The sequence below is a fragment of the Erpetoichthys calabaricus genome, chromosome 12, assembly GCF_900747795.2.
Source record: "Erpetoichthys calabaricus chromosome 12, fErpCal1.3, whole genome shotgun sequence".
Lineage (NCBI taxonomy): Eukaryota > Metazoa > Chordata > Cladistia > Polypteriformes > Polypteridae > Erpetoichthys > Erpetoichthys calabaricus.
This window is the reverse complement of record NC_041405.2, coordinates 139,023,996-139,040,833: the sequence shown is the minus strand read 5'-3', so window position 1 is coordinate 139,040,833 and position 16,838 is coordinate 139,023,996. Positions and strand designations below refer to the sequence as shown.

Here is a 16,838-nt window from a genome sequence, read left to right as displayed (position 1 = left end):
CAATCAAAAAAGTTTACTGCTCTAATACAGTCCAATTGAAAAAGCACTGGCACATAATCTAAATGTTTACATCGTATTTTCAATTTGTTGTGACAATCCTTTCTCAATATAGTTTGGTATTTCTGAACAGGCAAAACTATACTAGCTACAAATAGTGTGCTCCACATTCAGCAATAAAGATATATAGGGCTATAGTGGAGGGATGAGGAGTACACCTGGTAAGCTGGTTTGTGTTTGTTTTTTTTATAAACAAGTCTGTGTATTCAATAAGTTTACACTCACTAATTGCAATATACTATTCTTTAATATACAATGCAAACATTTAATTTATACCCATTATTATTATAAATTGTTTGTTTCCATTTTATGTTCTTGCTTTTTGTTTTCCTTATTATAATGCATCACTCACTTAAAACATATACTCTTGGGTTTTGGCAGAAGAAATGCTGTGAAAGTTGTTTATGAAAACAGAGATTTCTTGCAACTGCAAGAGAAGCTCCAAGATAAAGAATTAGATTAGATGAACTTCATTAATCCCAAGGGGAAATTCAGTTGCATATCGCAACAAAAACATAAAAAAACCTTTAATTGACTGACAGGACTGTTCATCAGGTGGAAGCACTGAATTGCCCGATAGCAGTGGGCAGAAAAGACCCCCATAGATGCTTCTTTACCAAGTACAGTTTGCTTCTTATACAGCACCACTGTGTTGTCAGACCATTGCGTTCCCCACCATTGGTTTATTGTATGAAAGCAAGGACATCTTCAAGATACAAAAAGTGTTACCAACCACACCTGGCATTCAAGAACCCCACAACTGCTGAGCTGCTCAAACCTAAAGTTTGTGAATTGTGGTCTTCCATACCCTTTCATTCTCCAGACTTCTCTGCATGCTCTCACGGCACCTGGGCAAGATAACAATGAACGCACCAAGAGCTACTCAGCTAAAAAAATAGAGAGCAATACTGGATGTTCCACCTACTATAGCAGCATTCACACTGACAACATTAATTTCCTAGCCTTCCAGCAAAGCCTGATGTGGACTGTTTGTTGAATGATCATTTCAAATTTGCAGATTAATAATTTTACACTTCACTTTGATTGTTTTGTTGTGGATATTTGATTTCCCTGGTGCCTTAAACAAAGCGTTTTTCCACAGTGAATTTCCCAGGGTTGCACCTGGACCATTCAAAGTGCTAACGCTTCCTGCAGGTCACCAAAGTTATGTATTTTAACATACTCTTTCTGATCATGGCGACAGTTGTGTGTTGGTTGGACATGCAAGTAAGAATTTCACTACTGTATATATGTGACAGTATTACTACTACTACTGACACCACCAAGCACATTCCATACTCTAGGGGAGAAATATTTGACTGCCTGGTAATGGGGACCTTGACATTAATATCTCAGTCCTCAATTTGTCTTTTGCATTGGTGCCAAATAAATTCAAACAAAGAGATAAATCTATGACTTTAAGGGCGTTTTAGCCCTGTAACCAAGCTGGATGACTGGGGAGAAAAAGAAAAAGGTTTATACTTTTGTACTGATTCAGTTACCCCGGTGAAGCAGAAAAGCTGAAGGGGAGAGGGATATAGAAAATGAACAGACAGCCCTACACTTAACAAGATTTACATTTAACAAATAAATTTCTAAAATGAAAAGAAAACAAATCAAGAACATGACACACCTGTATCTATAACAACCATATGTGAATCCTTCCATTTTTGAAAAAATACAAAGCACCTAATTTAAAACATACATATACTGTAAGTAAAATGTATTTTGAATAACACAATTAATTGTAATGCGTAAGGATGCTTGGCTTAGATTAATTTTGAGCTCTGAATTTAAAGGCTCCTGACATATATAGAATATCCAGCTTAAGACAACTTACATTTAGTCTTTTTGGTTGTGGGTCCACTGCCAATTTCAGTGCTTCCTTCCATGCTTGAAGAACTGCTGGAAAATACAAGTCAACACTAGAACTGAACTGTTCTTGCCAAACAGATGTTATATTTTACATGCAGTCTCAACACACTTTTGGAGCCGACATTTCCTCCACATTTTGGACAATACATTCTTGACTATGTTAATGTCCAATTCTGAAATATCTTCATTTAGGATGTAGATCTGCTGCCAGACACAATAAAACATTCACACCCAATTTTAAAATTTAGGACCTTTAAACATTTTCTCTTAATGTTGCCATTAGAAGCTACCATTGGAAAACATAACAGTCAAAGTCAAGAGTAATATCTGTGGATTAAAAATAAATAAAACCACGTTTTAGGAAAAGAAAGTAACAGAACATTTTTCTGGTAGGTATTTTGCTGGTCTCCAAACCCCAAAGCACAAAACCATAATAACTCCCAAGTCAAATCATAGCAAAAGCATTATACTGGGTCTCCAAAAGCCCAAATTAGTAATCAGGGTCTTTAAATGGGAATTAAGTCTCAGGATCCTGGAAGACATTCTAACAAATAAAGGGTAATGCATTCCAGAGGTTTGGAGCAGCCACTGAAAAAGCTCAACTCCGTGGTTAGGCGAGAACTGATAAAAGAGATTGGGAAGATGATCCAAGTATCCTGCAGGAAGAATGTTCCTAAATGTCCTCAAAGCAAGAAAGGATGTATACAGGTATCTCTCTATTATAAAAAAAAAATCCTGGAAAGCAAAAGCAAGGCTACAATACATGATCTTCTCGGAAGACATTTAAAAGACCCGCGAGACAAAAGAGACTTGCCATGGTGCGTCTCGTGGGGACCGTAAACATGAGACATTGTGCCAAGAGATTGACCCAGGACCGTCTCATGATGACGTAGAACATGAGATTCTTGCAAGACATGCCCTACTTACAATCTATCAAATAGGACAACAGGGCAGCAAAACATTCAGTCTTGTGAAGGATTTGAGCACACATAGATCCAGGGCTCTCAGCGCATATAAAGCGTATAAGGACAGTACGTTATAAATGAAATGTCGACATCTAAGCAAAGAAGAAAGCAGTGTGGAGAAAAGAGACTCAAAAGCGTTGGAGAGAAAAATGAGCAAAAAAAATAATCTAGGTGCAAATTCAGAAAATAAGGCAAGTAATTATCAGCCCGTAACAAGTGGAATTGAAACAAAGCACATCCAATCGGGCTCTTAATTAAAAAACAGAGTAAAAGACAAAGCAGAACTTCATAAAGACGTTCACAAACATTGGTGCTATACACATGCAGAGCAGATTATGAAAGCAGTTGAATTCGAAAGGCTCCCAAAAAAAAAAAAAGTAAATGTATGTGCGATTCAAATGTGGAGAAAGTTAAAGAATATGAAAGTAGGAAAATTAGAAAGTATAAAAAAAGATAGTAAAGATCGCAGTAGCGCAAACAAATGGAAATTAATACTCGAAAAAGGGAAAATAATCACCACGGACCAGGTGTCACTGAAAAAAAAGCAGGACAAAGCGAGGTCAGAGATAAAAGACAGAGTAGAAAACAAAGTAAAACGTCATAAAGAGGTTACAAAACAAAAGGGCCAAACACATGTAGAGCAGGTTAGAGATAATTCAGGATAGGTTTCTCTGTTTGGAATTTCAGCACAGACAAAGCGATCTACATATTATAGTTAATAATTTTTTTTGCAAAGTAACCAATAAATGCATGCGAGGTAAAACACACTTTTGAAATTCTCTGACTTAAACTTCAAAGCCTTACAATATTTACATAGTTCTGACATATCACCTGTGTCCATATATTCGATCTCTATTCTCTGAGTAATAATTTCTCTTTTTTTGCGCTAATGCAATGTTTACTTTTTTTTTTTTGACACTGTCGTTTTTTTCTGCTGTCCTATTCTGTATCTTGCTCTGCATGTGTTCCGCTCCTACTTTTTTTTTTTTTTTTTTTGAGTCTTTTGAATTCCAGTTTTCATGATCTCTAACCTGACAAAGTCATTAAACACATGTCTCACTGACCTCATTTAAAAGATTCAGCATATTTGGACTCAAAAGATTCCAAATATTGTTTTTACATAAGTTCTGAAATAAAAGTGAAACTAATGAAATAGCAACAAATCAAAAGAAAAAAAAATATTAAAAGTGTGTCCAGAAAACCAAACACGGGGGTTGGCAGTGAAGCGAGCAGGGGGTGAAGCCCCCTAGCCTAGTTTATGAAAAAATAAAGTCGACCAGACTTAACATGAAATATCTTGCCTTTATACTGTTGGTGATGAATTACAAGTCAAAGTGAATTTTGAAATCTTGGCTTTCTATTTTTAATTGCATTTTCCATATTGTGCCCGATTCATTCTAGTTAAGGTTGTAAAGGTTCATGGGCCTTACAGCACACCAAACAACTTTATACAATATCAAAAAAAAATAAAGAGCAGCCATGTAGAACAGATCAACCTCTGACGTTAATTATTTCAAAAGAAAAACAACTTTGACTTACGTTTCTTGGCACTCTTCTACTAAACAATTTGTTGGCTGCAACTCCTCTGCGTTAGTGTGACAGTGAGAGGATGTGCAGCATTGTCTATAATGGCACTCAGTTTTGTTTTTATTCTCTGCTCCACTACTACTGCCAGCCAGGGGGTCTGGACTGCCTACCTTTTTAATTCTCTTTAATATTAGGGTGTTGTACCATGTTAGCTATTATGAATGTAGTGAGAAGTCAAGCAAAATGACACCTTTTATTGATTAACTAAAAAGATTACAATATGCAAGCTTTAAGGCAACTCAGACCCCATCTTCAGGCAAGAACCTGAGTTGCCTCGAAAGCTTGCACATTGTAATCTTTTTAGTTAGTCAATAAAAGGTGCCATTTCTCTTTAAGAAATCTTATCAGTCTAGCACACCACACTGGCCATCACAGAGTTGTAGAATGCATAAAGGATGTCACTTCGCACATCAAAGGAGGGCAGTTTCCTTAGAAAAGGGGAGAAAGAAAAAAACAACAGTCGGTTCTGTCAATTCCTTTATAGTTCCTATGTTACTTAACTAGTCCAGCATGTAAGTGATGCAGACCCCAAGTACTTGTAGCAGTGCACCACCTCCGCATCCACTCTCTAAACAAGGATAGGGCATAGAGGCTCTTTGGTGTGGCAAATGTCAACAGGCAGTTCCTTGCCTTTGTTGATGTTAAGATGCAGAAAATGCTTTCTACATCAAGAAACAAAGTTCTCCACCTGACTCCTAAACACCATCTCATTTGCGTTCTAAATAGGCAGGCAGTGTGGTGTAGCACGTAAGTCTTTAGACTTCAGACCCTGAGGTTGTGCCTTCACATCCCACTACTGACAGTGTGTGACTCTTAGCAAGTGATTTCACCTGAATGTGCTCCAATTAGGAAAAAAAAGAAACTCAACTAATGTTGTATCGCAAATGTTGAAAGGCTCCTTAGATATGAGCGTCAGCCAAATACGCAAAACCTTGGGTTTTTAGATAGATAGACGGATCGAGAGAGAGAGAGAGAGAGGGAGAGTTAGAGTGAACAGAAAAGGAGACTGGACTGTTCCTAGTGGTGCTCCAGTGCTGATCACATCCACATTGATGCCACAGTCCTTGAACCTCACAAACAGCTGTCTACCAGACAGATAGTCCTTTATCAGGACACCATAGACTCGTCCATCCACCTCCAAATCCCTGAGCATGGACATTATTCAATGGCACTGCAGAAATCAAAAAACAGAATCCTCACAGGGCGGCCATGAAGGAGCGGGTCTGGTGCAGGGTCCAGATAATTGCGTCTTCTATTCCAATCTTTCCCCGACAAGTCTCATCTAACGTCTGCTGTTATTTAAGTCCATGCTCAGGACCTACATCTTTATGTCTAAAACGTTGGATTATCATCCCTAACTTGAGACAACGCACTCTTTTCTTCGTATCTCTGCCTTTTCCCCCGACTAATGTATTTCGTTATGTAAATGTTAAACTTCCTACAACTCACCGTATGACTCTATTTGACCTGTGACACTGACATGATTTACTTATTTCAAAGCGCTTACCATACAGGCGCTATAAAAACTGTAACTGCATACTTATTTTTTAACTTTAATGTACAACAAAGGACAACTATTCTGGAATCGCTCCGCGCAGGCTGTCCCACTCCGCTCACGGGACTTGTTTGTTCCGTTCCACCGCACTTTTTAAATCCTCGAAACTAACACCCTATCTGCTGCGACGATGTGTATTCGCTGCACTCACCGTGTCTGCTCCCCTTTCGCACTCTCGCTCAGCTCCACCACTTTTCGGTAAGACATGGCTGAGGCGCACAATGGACAGCACAGTGAATCAGCCTGCCCGCCTTCTGTTTGTTGCGCTTGAGTCCGCCCACGCGTGACGTCACAGGATGTGCTCGTAATGCTTCGAGTTGCGGCGCTCTCTGCAATGCCGAAGTCTTTAGAATAAAAGGGCACCACGAGTGCCTTTAGGTAAAATATATCGTAGTACCATCTAAAGTTCCCAGATCTCTCATCCCCTTCGACAAAAAAGAAAAGAAATGTTTACAAAGAAAAAAGAACACAACATTTTCTGAAATGACAACATTTTAGCTATAGCTTGTGTTTTAGGGGTACGTTTTTGTGGTTTATTTTTTGTTACTTTAATTTGAATTGGCCACATTCACCATATCACAATTAGTGTCACATTACCAGTTTAGTCACTCTTTTAACGTCACAGGACATGATGCCATAAATATGGAGGCATACATGCTACTCCTTATCCCTCAATGGATACAATTAATGAATCTCTCAAAAACTTTTTCGATAGTTTCATTTGAAGTAGGCCCTAACATCAACTATTGATCTGCGACTTTGATTTTTTTTTGTGTTGCCTGTTGGTTTTATTGTGTCGACCTCTGCCTTCCCTTTGATGTTTCCGTTGTGAGTTTTTCACCTCCTGGTCTAAATTCTTCACAATAATTCTGAGACTATCATTCACTTAACAATTTTAACCTAAGATTATAATGTGTCATTGTTATGTTATGGCTGTGGTTCAAATGCTGTTTTAATGTCTGTTTTGTTCATTTGTGACTCTTTTGTTTATGTTACTTTTGTTGGTTGTTTAGTTTCTAATATCTTATACCATGTATTTTGTTTGTGGTTCCCTAAGAAGTGGGACCACTTACCCATCACTGTCAAGGGACCACCCTTGGCCATGTAAACGTGGGGTCAATCCACAGTCCTTTGCAGTTCATTGAATGCACTTTGGAGTTGGTGAGTTTTGTTGATTACTGTGCTTTTTTTGAGAATTACTGGAATTTTTTTTACCTTATACTCTGTTTTGATTTAATTTGCGTGATTTGGATGTGTTTGTCTTGGTTTGTCTTTGCCTTTTCAGGCTTTCCTTGCTGTGCCTTTTGTGCTCTTCAGAGCTTCACTGTTTAACAGAGCCTTTTTAGTTTATACAGGCAGTTCATTTGGTCATAAATTCGAGAGTCCCAAAGCATGAAAGTCCCAAAAATAGTTGAAATGTTTACTAGAGGGAGATACACCATCAAAAACCCGGCTAGTAACATAGAAGGCAACATAAAATTATTAGAAATAAAAGATTTATTTAAAAAAAAATGCTGTTAAAACAGTGAAACTCCGAAGAGAGCAGTATGGGTCGGGGGGACCCTGTCTGAAACGTAACAGTTTTACTCTGAGATGAAAGAAAATCTGTATAAACTTAAAAAAAAATATGTAGAATTATAACTCAAAATATAAAGCAGTCTTTCATGGCTGTTGCTCTACGTATGAAACATCTGTGAGTAAAAGTTTATCTTATTAGGAAAAAGGTTTACAGATCAATATCGGTTCACTGTTTGTCTGAACAGCTTGTAGCAAGAAGGCAAAAGAAAGGAAGAAAGAACTGTGGCTGTGATAAAATTAGTACTCCACAACAACAAAAAAGAGTTGGGGACCATCCCCGTATAACGTCCAAAGGACAAGAAATGCAAAAAAGCCAGAAATGTGGTTAAATTTCTTTACAGTCATTCCACAACATACATCAGGAAATATGGCATATTTATAGAGTCAAAATGGAGGACGGCAGTGAGAGTTGGCAGGAAATAATGTCATAGCTGTCAGACGGAAGTGACGTCATCTTGGAAAGCTGAAAGTGACATGGAACCGGAAGTGAGGTCGTCGGGAAAGAACCGGAAGTGGCGTCATGTCGAAGGCGCGAGAAGTGACGTGGTCCTTTGGAGTCAGCGGAGGAAGTGATGGTTGGATGCCATCTTGGGAACCCGGAAGTGTGAAAGGTACTTTATAGTTCTTCTTTTTGTCTGATGAGAAAAAGAGAGAGGTATTAGTACCGCATGTCAACCCCTTGTCTCGTGATATTTCACTCACCTCTGGGCTTGTTGTCTGCCTCCTTAGCGTGCGTGTGTGACAGGCTTGGACATGCAATGGCTCCTCAGGATGCTAGACAACAGATGACCCAAAGAAGTCAGGACTGCCTTACCCTCTCCTTAACCTCCTTAATGATATGTTTACCTCCGGGAAAAACGAGTCAAAAACATTTGCAACTTAACATTAGCAAAACCAAGAAACTGCCTATTCACTTTCACCACAACAAACTACTAACTAACTACTATTCAGGGAGGGGATGCAGAGGTGGTGCACTGCTACAAGTACTTGGGGGTCCGCATCAGTGGCAGGTTGGACTGGTCTTGGTACACAGAGGAACTATAGAAGAAAAGGCAGAGCAAGCTCTTCTTCCTTCAGAGACTGCACACCTGTAATGTGAGTGGTGACATCCTTCACATCTTCTACAACTCTGTGATGGCCACTGTGATTTTCAACACTGTGGTGTGCTGGGCTGATAACATCACTTCAGGAAAGGCCCACCGAATCAACAAGCTAATTTAAAAAGGGCAGGCCCAGTTATGGGTCACATTCTGGACCCCCTGGAGCTCGTAGCAAAGGAGAAAATTAAAGCAAAACTGATGACCATTATGAACAATGCTGCACATCCTCTCTGTGACACAAGAACACTGAGGACTTTCAGCCAACAAATCATTCAACAGAAGTATGTCAAGAAACGCTACGGAGATTCCCTTATACCAAAAGAGATATACCTGCATAATTTCTCACTATGCCTTGAAATCTGAAGTCAGATGTTGTCTCTTTTTTGTCATTCTGGTATGTCTTTGTGAGGGCAATGTTTTTTTTTTGTCCTAATATAATATTATTTTTATTTATTTATTGAACTGCTATAAAAGGCCAGACTTCTATCTATCTATCTATCTATCTATCTATCTATCTATCTATCTATCTATCTATCTATCTATCTATCTATCTATCTATCTATCTATCTATCTATCATCCACCTTCTCCTGTGCTCTCTTTACTGCCCATGTCTCAGCGTTTTACATCATTGCTGGTCTTACCACTGTCTTACACACCTCACCTGTAAACTAAGGTAAGAGGTAACTACCTTCTTCCAATTGTTCCAACAACACTGCCCTCTGCAAGTTATTTCTGTATTTAATTCTCCATCTTGAGTCTACCACTGATTCTACCTATTTAAACTTATTCGCTCTTTTCAATAGCTCTTCCTGCAGACTAACGTCTGAATCCTGATCACCATTAAATCTCAAATATTTTGTCTTCTTCCCATTTATCTTCAACCCTCTGTCTTCCAGTCCTTCTCCATTCTTCCAACTTTCTCAGCATTTCCTCCTTTCTAGTTCTACACAACACAATGTCATCAGCAAAAAGCCTGCACTGGGGGGATTGGTCTTTTGTCCTATAACTTAACACATCCATAATCAGATCAAAGAGGTAAGAAATTAAAGACCACCCCTGGTGCAGACCTACTCTAAGTGGGATTTTGTCTGTGTGGGATATGGCCGGCCTGTCACCCCGGCCAACACCCCCAGGCCGCCAGATGGAGCTCTCCCTGCAGCATGGAAGTGCCCCAAATACTAGCAGGGAATCATGGACGATGGAGTTTTCCTTTACAGCCCGTGCCCCAAATACTAGCAGGGAATCATGGACGATGGAGTTTTCCTTTACAGCCCTGCTGGATACCACAGGGGCCAACAGATGATGCTGCAGGGAGGCCCAGAGAGTTGTTTGTGCCCTATAACCCGGAAGTACGTCGTAGGCAAGGCGACAAAGGAAATGACGTGCTTCCGGGATGAAGAAAAGGACTTTTTATCTGACCCGGAAGTGATAAGGAATCACATGGACTGTATGTAGGGTTGGAACCACTTCCGGGTCAGGGAATATAAAAGGACGATGGGAAATCCCAGACACTGAGCTGAGCTGAGCTGGGTGGAAGGGTGGCAACGCATCTGGGAGTGAGGAGGATTATTGATTTATTAATTGTTTATTGTGTTTATTTGAAGATTGTGGAGAAGAGGGTGCTTTGTGCACGTTTTGTCTAAATAAATATAATATTTGGACTTTTACCTGGTGTCTGACGTGTAGTCTGAGGGTTCAAGGGGTCACAGGGACCCTTAATCTGTCACATCTGTTAGCCCAACACTGCTTTTATCCCAAGTCCTCATTCATTCATTCATATCCTGGACAACTCTCACACACTTCTCTTGTCCTCCTTTCTCTCTCTCTCTCGAGACCTCTTGACATGGCACTCTATCCATAAGCCTTCTCCACCATACACAAATGTTTCTGTTTTTCTTGATGCTTCTCTATGAGCTGTCTCTAAGCAAAGGCTACCATCAGTTGTTTCTCTCCCTAGCTTAAAACCAAACTGTTTCATACCTATGATGGTCTCTTCCCTAAGCCTTCTCTCTAAAACCCTTTCCCAGGTTTTCATCAGCTTTATAGTTTCCACAATCTTGAATATCAGCCTTCTCCATATAAATGAGTACAATTACACTGTTCCTCCACTTCTCTGGTATTCTCCCCTGTCCATAGACGTTCTCCATGAGATCCCACAACATATCTACTCCCTCTTCTGCTAAACTGTTCCACACTTCTGGTGGAATTACGTCCAGGCCTGTTGCCTTTGCACTTTTCATTCTTTTGCCTCCTTTACTTCCTTCCTCTTTATTTTTGGTATTAGCCCTCCATTTGGGAATACATCCCTAAATATTACCCTTGGATTTTCTTCCTTCAATAGTTTTAAAGCACCCTTCCTCTGTTCTCCATTCTATCATGCTCACTCAAGACCACAACTTGCTTTTCTTTCATTTGTTTCTCTAAAAGCTGAGTGGTGTATTTTGCTTACTTAATCATTGAGGTGTTGCCAATCAGGATCCCAAGCTGCTTTATCTTTTGGTGGATGCGGCAACGCGTGGTACTAGTGCATGCTCTCCAACCTAACCTGAACCTGAATCCTGTTAAATCTGCCACCCTAAAGACAAGCATTTACAAAGAGAAGGGCTTGACTTAAGAAAAGCATCACGGCTTGATAAGGGTCATGTACTGACTGGAAGAGGACAATATTTCTCATGAATAATAGACTGTTGATAATATGCTGTCAAAATAAACAAAAAAATCTTTGTGTTCATCTGCCAAAAAACATGAAAAAATTGGGAGTATGCTCCCCTCGACTTTCTCGTATACTGAGATAGAGGAAAAGGTCATCAGAACCACTTCCAGTTGCGCAATATTTCTCAAATATCATATCTCTTTGTTTCTCACGTAGAAAAAGTGTTAGTATTATATAATACCAGTAACGGCTCACTACACGAATACACTTGACTTGAGCATTCCTAGTTTTCATCCTGTTTCTCTGTACGTTTAGCATTTGTTTGCTCAGAGGTTGATGCCCTTGCTGCTTCCTGAGCAGCTCTTTTTTTCTCCACCCTAGCGGCCCACTTCTTCTCTTCTTTCATCTCCATCTTTTCACTTTAAAACTGATTAAGTCAGTGTTTGTGTTGCAATTACTTAGTACGTTTTCTTTAATTTTTCACTTAAGCTGGCACTTAAGTCTTCAATCTGCCTCAAGAATGATTTAAGACATGAAGAGATAGGGGAAGTGACGGCGAAGGTGGTAGGGATGAAAACAGCGCCAGTACGCATGTGCTGCACGGCTACCCTGCTGGCCTCTGCTGAAAGCTGATTCTATAATAGAATAAAATAAAAAAAGGAATAACCTTTGCAGTCAATCGTCACTCCAAAAGCGGATAGTAGACGTCACGTAGTATATGTGTACCAAATTTCAGGTCAATAGTTCAAACGGTGATTTAAAATCCTGGACAGACAAACGAAGAGCCACGGTAGCATGTTATATAGGAAGATATCATATGTCTTTATTTCTCACATTGAAAAAGTGTTAGTATTATATAATATTTGTTGCAATAAATTGCTATAGGTAAAACTGCATTTAGCTACATTTAATTATGATAATGATGGTGGAAATAAAAAAAGATATCATAAAATTAAATATAGTAACTGGAACGCAACAGGGATGTAGCAGCTTATTGTTCTCATTTCATCTTTATATTTCCATGGCATGTTCAATGTTTACACATTATTGTTAAACTGATGAAAAATGAGTCATTTTTCTCAAATTTCATATGTTTGCTTTTTATCATTATAAATACCTATACAAAATTTTAATTATCTATCTGTAATTATAGCCATAGTTTACTTGAAAATTTGCGAAAGTATTCTGTTAAAGTACCACTTCGGGTTGTCAGAAGTGGCCCACAAGTTGATAGGATTCCTTATTTTTGATATAAAGCAAATGTACAAAATCTCATTGACCAGGTCAAAGTGTTTTCGAGTTATCATGTTTACACACAGACACACATAATTTCAAAAATGGTATTTTCGGACTCAGGAAGGTCTAAAACATCAACATTGATCAAAATCTCGAGGTCGAATTTTTTCGCAGTTCCTATACTTTCTCTATACTGTGTATACGAGAAAGTAAATAAAGGACAGATTACAACAAATACTGCATTTACAGCTAACAATCAGTTCTTCTTAATCTTTCTCTTTATGGCAGTTGGTAGACACACTAATGGCACATTACTGCCACCAACTGGTCTGGTGTGTGGTGCAAAATATGAACAAAAAAAAAAACTTTGTTTTTACATTTACATTTATTTGCTTGGCAGACACTTTTATCCAAAGCAACTTTCAAAAACAGGTAAATATAATCAAGTAACATTAGGCTGGGGCCTGTTTATTCAGCAAGTGTAGTAGGACAGGTAACAAAATATGATTGCCACAAGTGAAAAAATGAAATAAGTAACACATTTACAAATATAGATTACCATCGCTAAAGTAACTAAACTTAATCAAACAATAAATTAACCGACAATATAAAATATCACAAAGTTTTTTCCAAACAATTAGATATTCACAGAAAAGGTAGGCCTTCAACTGCTTCTTGAATATAATGAGGGAGACAGCAGCCCATTCTACCAACTAGGAACTACACAGGAAAAGAGTCTGGACTGAGACGCGATACCATCAGACCCCCAAAAGACCACCGCACAGAGGCGGCCCTTCAGAGTGCAAATATCTAAAAATGATTCAATGATAAGAACTATAGTTATTTCCACATTCAGTCAGATTTTGTAAAGTAAAACTCTTAAGCCCCAGTGCTTGAATTGATGTATTTCTTGTTTGTATGTTAAACACTGAAATATTAAAGTTTCATGTTGATCACAGGGCCTGCACAATCCTGACTGACTGATGCTTTCCAATTAGATACAGTGAATAAGTCGGCATTGTGTGTTTAGTTCTTAATCTTGGCAGAATCATTCCCTTCTAAAATAAATCTGAATTACTCTCGTTATCCCACAAGTTTTGTCACAATCCAGTAATTGTTGATTTTATCAGTCCTTTAGCTTTTGTTTGCTTTCTTTTTAAATTGGAATATCCATATCCTTAATTCACCTTTTAACAGCCTTTTTAGCCATGCAATCTACTCTCTCATTCTCTACAGCACCTTTATAAGCAGGAAACCACAGGGCGGTCTTAATGTATGGGCACAATGGGCACTAGCCAGGGGTCCACCATGTTTCTGATGCCTATGTATGTTTCTGTTTTGCTATCAAAACAGGCGCCTCAGCACACTACTTTGCCCGGGGGCCTATGCTGGTAAGACAGCCCTGGGAACCTACAAGAAATAAACGTACAAACCCATTTTTTGCAGGCGAAATAAAATCTGATTGACTTCCCATAACAAAATCCAGTCTGGAATTAGACTATCCAGTTTTAAGACTCATCCATCCTGAATATCTCAACATATAACAACTCCAGTTGACATAATTTCCTTCACCCACTGTGAACCTAAAATGACTGCAACCAATTCAGCTGTATATGTGGATACATTATTTGAAATTCTTTTATTTATTTTCACTAGAACTTTAGGCACATGAACAGCTACTCCAAGCATTCCAGTTGGAATGTCTATATATAGAGTAGCCCTGGGAAAGTTAACACATTAATTTTTGTGATAAATATGACCTGTTTAATGCGTGAAAAAATACTGTCACATCCAGGCCAGCAATATGGCAAATGCTTCAGGCACAGTGCTTTGGTCAGGACGGCATTTTCATGCATGGAAACAGTAATACAAATAAGTGAAGTGCATACCTAAAGAACTGCATACACATCCACATTTATATACTAACTTTAAAAATTTTATGAAATACAAATTTCATTTAAAGGTTTAACATTTTATATCACGCGGTTTACAACAATGTCAATACAAAGCGCTGGTGTTCATTGATTTACACATACTGACATAGGTGCAGGGGAGTGGGAGAAAGAGGGGGGTTTACGGCAGTCCTGGTGCAATGCTGGAGAAAAGTTGCAAAGGTAACAATTATGCTCTCTTTTTTTCATGTTTCTGTAAGAAGATCAGATCAAAGTCATATCACATAAGTGCTAAGTTACCTTTGAGTGGCACTAAAACCAAAATATGTCTCTAGTACCTCTGCATTTAACTCGCCAGCCTGCTTACAGTGCTGACTGTCCTAATGTAATAACAAAATTCTATGAAATAGAGGTAGAGAAAAGCCAAGCAAAATGACACCTTTTATTGGCTAACTAAAAAGATTACAATATGCAAGCTTTCGAGGCAACTCAGGCCCCTTCTTCAGGCAAGATGTAATCAAACAGAAACAGAGGTGTAATGATTATCCCTCCCATGTTCAAGTTTGCAGTATCTTCACCAATTAATGCTAAGAATACAACATAACCATCCACGTAATGCACAGTGTCAGTTTTGTAAGTGAGACAGCAGCTACAAAGGTCTTTTTAGCATGGCAGGAGCAAAGGTGTAAGTAGAGCAGTGTTTTCCAACTGGTGGCACACATTTTGTAACTCATAAAATCCCAAGGCACTCCACGATTATACCAACGACCAAAGCATTACATCTGTTTCATGCGCTAAGCTGTCTGCAAAACACAAATCTCAGAGCTGCTTTTTTGTCGGCTTCTCCAGGTAGTCCTGTCCTCCTTGGGTAAGTCTTTCTCAGGTCAGGGCCCAGGGGTCCCATTGTTATTTCTATGGTGCACCAGTTGAAAAACACTTGTGTACCATACAATTATCAAGTCATTGATGATTAAAATTGAGGATAGTATTTATGGAGTTTTAACACAAGTTTTAATGTTTGCCCATTAAACAGATGCTTACTCTTTCATTTAATTCAGCCTTCAACAGTGCATTCAGAGTCAACAGTCGTTTTGATTGTTTAATTTTTACTTTGATACATCTGTGTCTCATAGGCTATGCCAATTTGAGAATCAACACATTGGCCTCATGTTCTTTTTATCTACTTTTCAACTTGCCTTTTAGGAAGGCATTCAAATTCAGGCTGTACTTGTTCAAGTAGTATTTTGTTAAAAGTTCAGGTTTAAGGTCATTGTTGCAGTTTAAATTATGCCATTAACTTTTTTTTTAATTCCTTTTGTGTTGATTCTACATTAAATTTGTGATTGAGTTTATTTGCTTCATGATTTAAGTACTAAGTTCATAATTACATTTTTTAATGTTAGATGCAATTGTGACCAATTGCATACATTTATGTGATTAATTCTTTTTAATCGATTCCTGACACTGCTTTAGAGCCATCTGTAAAAAAATGATATCATTCCATAATTTTTTTCCTTAATATATTGATTAACAATCTTCCATTCATGTATAAAAGATTGATTTTCCATCAATAAATCATGCAGAATAAAATGAACTATTGACTTTGGAAATAACCAAGGAGGAGTTGTAGCTAAAGCTACAGTAGGACATATTATATAATTCATCAAACCCATGTTACCTGCATGATAAGAACCCACTCATCCAAAACTAATTATACTTTTTTATGATCTTCCCAGCCATCCTCCAGCACATTTTAAATAGGATGATGATTTCATTGTCCCCCAAAATGTACCCAGTAAGTCACTCTGCAGATGTAATGGTAACTGCCCTATTTGAACTAAAATACCTGAAACTGGTGACGACCTTGTTGGACCACCGCACAATTTTAGAGCCACCTTAGCACCCCACTGATATCCACAAAGACATCTTACTACACACAGTACTCATTTATATTGATTAATAATCTTACTGATATGAAATTTCCATGTAAGCTTACTATCCATCAACATGCCTAAAGGCTTTATCACCGATACCTCTTCTAGAGTTTGATTATATAATTTCAAATTCATTGTGGATTTTTTTAGCCATCTTTAGAAAAAAAATATTACGTGAGTTTTAGCAACAGTTTAAAACACCAGTATAACTGAAATTTCTACCTCTAGTCCATAAAGCTTCATCAACTGTGTATAATGGTTTATCCATTTTAGTCCCTATTTAACACAAGAATGATATTTAATAATGGGCTACACAATACACATACTACCTTGTGGAGTATGATTCTCTAAAAAATACGATCCAGAGTATTCTAATCCTACCTGTACCTGCATAGACCGTTCAAA

The 16,838-nt window shown here is 38.3% G+C and overlaps 1 protein-coding gene across 2 annotated transcripts in view; it reads right to left on the bottom strand.

Annotated features, from left to right (window-relative positions):
* Nucleotides 1-6,337, bottom strand: part of haus8 (HAUS augmin like complex subunit 8) — a 31,934-nt gene extending 25,597 nt beyond the window's left edge. Inside the window, exons 1-2 of one of the 2 annotated variants that reach the window (XM_028816388.2) lie at nt 6,191-6,337; nt 1,898-1,962 (exon numbers count right to left, since the gene is read on the bottom strand). In XM_028816388.2, coding sequence (XP_028672221.1) covers nt 1,898-1,962; nt 6,191-6,246 — 121 coding nt within the window. In that variant the 5' untranslated portion in view covers nt 6,247-6,337. The remainder of the gene's footprint in view (nt 1-1,897; nt 1,963-6,190) is intronic. The other variant, XM_028816389.2, reaches the window with a different exon arrangement.
* Between the last annotated feature and the right edge of the window lie 10,501 nt (nt 6,338-16,838).